General features: G+C 47.4%; 1 protein-coding gene across 1 annotated transcript; it reads left to right on the forward strand.

Annotated features, from left to right (window-relative positions):
• Nucleotides 1-1,307: 1,307 nt before the first annotated feature.
• LOC147693002 (uncharacterized) lies at nt 1,308-3,072 on the forward strand. The gene is made up of 2 exons (XM_086936863.1): nt 1,308-1,798; nt 2,084-3,072. Exons 1-2 carry the CDS (start codon nt 1,402-1,404, stop codon nt 2,425-2,427), a joined length of 741 nt encoding a protein of 246 aa, XP_086792989.1. The 5' UTR covers nt 1,308-1,401; the 3' UTR covers nt 2,428-3,072.
• The last annotated feature ends 3,836 nt before the right edge of the window (nt 3,073-6,908 follow it).

Raw genomic sequence — 6,908 nt, forward strand, 5'->3', positions numbered from 1 at the left:
TTTTGCCTTTACTCAGGTGTTTAAGGAGTGTGTCCATCTGAGACACAAGGCTTCTTTCCAGGAGGCACCAACACTCTTCATCCCTATATCCTCTTCTTCTCCTGAAGATAAGTGTGCTCAGGAGCCTCAGAGCAGCACAACGCATAGGACCAAAGCATAAATGTATCCTGACATCATAGCATTCTTGTTAGGCAATCATGATACAGAGTTGCTGGCACTTGATGTTAGATTCTTTGTAACCTATTCTGAGAGGCTGATGAAAGACATCATTGAACTCAGGGAAGCATTCTCACACTTGTAAAACATATATTATTATTATTATTAATTGTGTTTTGTTAAGCGCAAACAACCCGGAGGCCTCGTAGCGCTATGTATAGTCAGACTAGTGTGAGCTGAGAGAACAAGGTTAGATAAAAAGAAGAGTTTTCAGTTCCTTCCGGAATTTCAGAAGGTTGGATTCACTGCGAAGGGTAGTAGGCAAGGAGTTCCAAGCCTTGGCGGCGTTCCAGGAGAAGGAGCGCCCGCCCCATCTGGTACGTTTGATTTTGTTAACGGTGGCCAGGAATGCTGTGCTAGATCGCAGTGATCTGTGGGGGAGGTAGGGGGTCGCTAAGGAACAGATCATTGCTGGTGCGGTCTTCCATATAGACTTGCACTTTATTGCTTTCCAAGGTGTTCTCCATGAGAAATATGAACTTCGTTTTGCAATTTGTCCATTAGTATTGGGTTTGCAAAACTCTTTCTTACACTTTGTTTTTTTTTTTTGCAATGAGTCGTCATTAGGATTGCAAACTCAATATGCAATGCATTACTTTCACACAAAGTTATCAATTGGAATTAAGAACTCAGTATTCATTGCAATACTTTTAGTAAGGTAAGAGAAGTCAGTGAATCATGCTGGCCCAGACTTCTTTTTGTTAGACAAGTTTAGCATGAAGGTATTGATTATAGAAGTATATTATTACAGAAGGTATAGGCAAACTATGGGTCATATGTATCAAGTACCCCTTTTGCGATTCTGAAATTGCGATTTTTAACGAATCGCAATTTCAGAATCGCAAAATGGAATGTATGAAAGAAATCGCAAATAAATAGCGATTCATTAAAAATCACTATTTAAATTGCGAGAACCCCAAATGCAATTCTTTAACCTAAGAAATCGCAATTTTGCGATTCCTCAACGGAAAAAATCACAAAATTGTTATTTTTCGAATCTGCTAATCGGAAACTCAGGTGCAGCTTGATGACATCATAACCAGGAAGTGTGACTTCCCATGCTGCACCTGAGTTGCTGATTCACAGTCAGAGAGAGGAGTGTTGGAGACTGAACACAGCAGTTTTGAACAGAATGGCAGAAAGTGGAGGCATGGCCAGCCAGGAAACACAGCAGCAACAGCTGAAATGCAGAGGAAGAGGAAGCAGAAATGTTCTGAGGCAGAGCAGGAGGTTTTAATACAGGAAATGGTGGTCAGCCATGAACTGCTATTCGGGAAAAAATCCCTCAAGGTGCCAGAAACACGCAAGCACCACATCTGGGCTGACATTCAGCAGAAAGTAAATGCTGTAGGGGTGACACACAGGAGTGTTGACGATCTAAGGAAGCGATGGTATGATCTGCGCCAGCGCTCCAAGGAGAAGGTGGCTGCCAGGCTGGAGCAGTCCAGGACGACTGGTGGAGGAACCTACACAGCCACTAATAGCACACCTCTGGAGGAACTGGTGGAAGGGACCCTGCTACCTGAAGGTGTAATGGGCGTAGCTGACCTAGACAGCTCCGAGCACCAGGAACCAGGACCAGGTAAGATGCCTGCCATCACACCCCTGACACCCCACAAACCCCCCCAGCAGCGAGCCAGGGGCGGGACAAAGTCCAGGGAAAGTACCCAAGCACACACAGCAATGCATCATGGGAGATGTAGTCATATGTACATAACAGTGGTGCATGTACACCCAGCCAGTCCCCAATAGAATGTGCACCTCAGGAAAGGCAAATACAAGACACATGTAATACGAAACAGTGACATTTAATATTTGTCAAGTGTAAGTCAGAACAGTTAATAAATGTGTGCTTTTACATCCACAGCACCATCTGGAACACAGCCTACAGGCAGTGGGAGACAGGCAGTTTCCCCAAACATTGAAGCAGCAGGGCAAGAGGAGGACGACATTCCCGTCAACCCTCCAAAACAATGCAGGAGACATGTTGTCCGACCACTACTCCCATTGAAGGACGAGGGCCAGGACAGCGATGACAATGTGCCCCCTGAAGCAACACAGGCACAGCGACAAGAAGTTGCACGTGCTGACGCAATACCACAAGTCCTAAGCAGGCGCAGGTCACGCACAGCCAGCAGTGGTGCAGATCCTGGGGAGGAAACAGTATTTGCAGGCCTGGAATTGAACATGTTGCAGGTACAGCGCCTGTAAGCAAAAAACATTAAAGCATTACAGAGGGAAGTGAGGGCAAGCTTCAGAGGCATGACAGGTGCCCTGGAGGCACTCTGTGAAGAAATGAGGGCTGACCGTGCTGCTAGGCACAGAGAGATGCAGCGCCTGGACCTATACACACGTGCGGTTAACCGCTTGTCCTATGCCACCAATCGCCTATCCAGGCGCAGCATCTGCATGCAGCGCGTAATGGCCCACAACAGCCACAGTTAGGGCACTTGTGCAAATCACATCAGCAGTTGACGAGCTGCGGGCAGTTCGCACCACTGGGCCTGGTGTCCTGACTTCCACTGAAGAGATAGCACTATCAGGGAGGAGCATCACCACCCCCCCACCCACCATGGATAGGCGCCGTAGTGCCCGTAACACTAGGCCTACTGGCCCAACTGAGGAGGGGTCTGTGCAACCCCAAACAGGGGCTTCCTCACGACAGAGCCGCATGTGAGGTGCAGCATATGTGAACACTGGATGGGTGGAGGTAACCACTGTACTTATACAATTGCTCCTGTTAAAATTTAGCACTGTGACAATAACATGTGCTGGACATTGGGAGAGACATTGGGTGTCATTCAGGCTGTGTGACATGATTGATCCTGCAGTTAAGGAATAAAACACAGTCGCACTAATGGGATCTAGCGTTGTGTCTTATTTACTCACCTAGAAATAGTTGTGTGTTATTTCATCTCGCCTCTGGCGCCCAGCAGCTGCACCAGCTACACCGGCTGGCATACGTCCTTGGCCAGGCCCCTCCACGTCAGAAAAATCGGATTCACTGAGCTCCACCGGTGTGCCTTTCCTGGTGGCGATGTTGTGCAGCATGGCACATGCTACAACTATCTTGCAGCTGGTCTGGGGGCTGTATTGCAGTGCCCCTCCGCTTTTGTGGAGGCATCTGAATCTGCTCTTCAGAATCCCAAATGTGCGTTCAATGATGCCTCTGGTGGCTATGTGTGCTCTGTTGTATCGGCGCTCCGCTGCATTGGCAGTGTTAAGGTAGAGCGTCAGTATGAAGTCCCGGGCCGCCTACGCACTGTCACCTGTGAGGTGGAATAGATATGGTTACACAGAGTTCTGCACATGCTAGTCTTACAAAATGTGGCCTCTGTACAATTGCATTTACCTAGTAAATATCCCTCGCCAAACTCCCCACTTGTGAGTCTACGGTGTATCCCACCGTGGCGGAAGATGAAAGCGTCGTGCGTGCTGATATTTTGCAGCAATGTCTGTGATGATGTGTTTGGCATCACACACAACCTGTATGTTGAGGGAATGGTAGCTTTTGCGATTCCTGTACACGTTCTCTGTCTGGGAGGGAGGGGAGATTGCCACATGTGTCCCATCTATACATCCTATGACGTGGGGGAATTGGGTAATCTGATAGAACTCCTGATTGGTCTGGTCTAGTGCCTGTGGGGTTCTTGGGAAGTGAATGTGGTGGGGCAGCCTCTGTACCATGGCATCAAGGAATGCATGGAAAAGCGCGAAAGTGCACTTTGTGACACCCCTCCTGCTGAGGCTATCACCCCTGGAAACTGCCTGGTGCTAAGAGGTGCAGGGAGCACAGGACCTGGATGTGGGTGGGGATGGATTGTGTCCTGCCTGTGGGGTGTTCAAGGAAGGGTTTGAGTTCCTCAATTAAATCAAGGATGCTCTCCTCATCCAGTCTGTAGTTTGTGTAGATGTCCTCCTCTGTGCGCTGGAGGATGGAAATGCGCGCATGGAAAATCCTCTATACTGGCGTCTCCTCCTCTGTGCAGCAGCTCTGAATCACAGCCTCCTGGCTATCACGTACAGCCCAGCCATTGTGGAGAGAGGTCTGTTGCATTCTGGGACTCCTTAAATAGTTTGCACCTGGTTACCACCTGCTCCTAATTGGTGGTAATTGCGATTCTCTAAATTGCGATTTTCCTGAATTCGCAATTTGCGATTTTTTCATACATACCATTGCTATTCCTTACTTTGCAATTTCCCGTTTGTGAATTTCGCTAACTGAGAAATCGCTAAATAAGGAAACGCAAGGGAATTCGTAGATTTTTGGCTCTCGCAAATTAAGGAATCGCAATTTTAGGAATTTTTTATTTTCCGAGGCTCTTTGGCTTCATGCATTGGGAATAGCGATTTTTAATTCGCAAATGCTGTTTTTTGCGATTCTCAGTGTTTGCGAATGAAAATTGGCATGATACATATGGCCCTATATGAATGATGTCTATATTACACTTCTGAACCGGTTACATTGAATGTAAGCAGAACTATGGAACGTTATTGCAAAATATTGATATGATACCTCTGAGTATTGTTCACAATTTCCATATCACCATCAATTATATATCACCTCAGGAGAAAAATCAAGTTTAATTCCAATATAGAGAGTGAGAAATACAGAGAGCGTTAGCAGGTATATCACATATATATCAGGAGCTATCTGCAAAAGCCAACTCTTAGACCTGGCACCCTGGGGTGGCAGACCCCCAAACGTGTTTGGCTTCACTCATCCTAATTTTCTGAATGTGTCAGTGTTGACTTGTGGGTTCTGTGCACCTTACCACGGCTAACCAGTATTAAAGTGCACGTATCCTTTCCATAAAACATTGTAACATTGGCCTGCACTTAATTGGCATATTTCGTTTCCTTGTAAATCCCTGGTCCATGGTACTTCATGTATCCAGGTCCGGTAAAGCAAATGTTACTGGTGGACCTGCAGCACTCATTGTGCCACCCACTAAAGTAGTACTTTAAAACATGTATTAGGCCTGCCGTTGCATCCTGTGGTGCAGTTTTAAACTGGTAATTTACCCTGGCAAAATACACCTTTTGCCAGGCCTAAACTTTCCTTTTTAATGCTGATAAGTTACCTCTAAGGCAGGCACTAGCAGCTCCTAGGGCAGGGTCCATGGCATTTAAAAAGTAGGACATGTGCACTTACGTTCTGCAGGCCCTGGCAATAAAAGACTCCCAAAGTCGTTTTTCATTGTGGTAAGGCCAATCTCTCCCATTGGCAAATGCTGGGTTGCCTTATTACATTTAATAAGTTGTAACTTTGAAATGGGAACTGATAGAGATATGCTGTTTAGAGTCAAATAAATTATAATTTTAAATCTTTTTTAATGGTAACGTTGGATTTTAAGTCACAATTCTGAAAAGGCCACTCTTAGAAAGTTTCTTGTCCAAACTATGTGCGCCTTTTGCCAATGTCCTCGGTCATATGACTGTGAAGGACTCTGCTTTTGAGATTTGTGCATTCTTCCTGCTCAGTGACACAAAAAGGACTAGGTGTGGATAGAATGGGCCATCCCGGCATGGATGGCTGGGGGGAGGGGGGGGGGGGGGCAGAGCTGTTCCTTGCCCCACTTACATTTCAAAGGGCTCTGCCTCCAGCTCAGACAATGGAACCTGACACCAGCCTTTTGTCTTGGAGTCTTTACAGGGCAAGGGAACTACTTTCCAGAACAAGATGTGGAGATAGGACAGGGAGACCACACCACACACACAAAGGCAACCAAAAGGTATACATTTTGGACCCTCAGAACCACTCTTCAGATTACTTCAGGACCTGTGGAAGAGTCAGAAGAAGGACCGCTCTACTGCCATGCTGCAGAACGGACTGCCTTGTTGCAGTCCTGCTGGAAAGACTATCCTGCTTCCTGAGGAAGGAAGACTGGACCTGCTCCTTGAACCCAGGACTACCAGCGGGACTCCAAGGGGTAGCTGTGTGAGCTACAGAGACACAACAAGCTCCAGAGACCCAGCAACATTCCTGCCTGCTGCTGCTGGTCCTGGCTGGAGTGAGCTCTAGCCCTGAAGTGGTGTGGCCACAGTACTGGACCCTTGGAATGGTGTTAAAGTAGCCTCCTCCTACCAAAATTCAAAACCCGGGAATTAATACAATTGTCAGAAAAACCTGCTTTGAGAACTAACAGAAGGCCTTGACCTACCTGCAAGCCGATCGGCTGCATTGCCGGTGGGATTGACTTTGCTACAGCTCGTGCTACATTCTTCTCTGCGGCAGATAATCCTCTTCAGTGGGACCTCCCAGCGACGGTATTCAGCCTGGTTGAACCCTCTTCGGCTGCAGCCTGTAGCCTCATCTTGCTGGTTGAATCTGAGCTCCAGAAAAACTCCTAAGTCTGAAGATAGAAATCTTCATCGGGTTCGACACCGACCAGCACCCCATTGACAATGACAACCTCCTGGGTATGAGTATCCAGCTTCTCCCCCTTGGATCTTTTCTCACTCTCTTTGACGGCTTAAATAAAACGAGCCCAACAAAGGAAGACTGGGCTGTTCCTGGGGGGGGTCAAGAAGGTCACTAAGGTGCAGGGGGGAGTGCCCGTTGGAGAACTACCCCAGGGTATCCATTGTGTTGGATATAATGGCCTCACACACCCTTGCGGGTGTCATGCTTCATCATAGGCAATGCTCCTCATTGGGTAGGCGGTGCAATTCCCAACGGGCAACACCTC

This window comes from Lissotriton vulgaris, chromosome 9 (genome assembly GCF_964263255.1).
Source record: "Lissotriton vulgaris chromosome 9, aLisVul1.2, whole genome shotgun sequence".
NCBI lineage: Eukaryota > Metazoa > Chordata > Amphibia > Caudata > Salamandridae > Lissotriton > Lissotriton vulgaris.

Excerpts from the sequence above, each read along its gene's own strand:
- LOC147693002 (XM_086936863.1), top strand. The coding sequence starts at position 1,402 with ATGCAGAGGAAGAGGAAGCAGAAATGTTCTGAGGCAGAGCAGGAGGTT. Across the intron at positions 1,799-2,083 it reads GCACCAGGAACCAGGACCAG|CACCATCTGGAACACAGCCT; the intron begins GTAAGATGCCTG and ends TTACATCCACAG.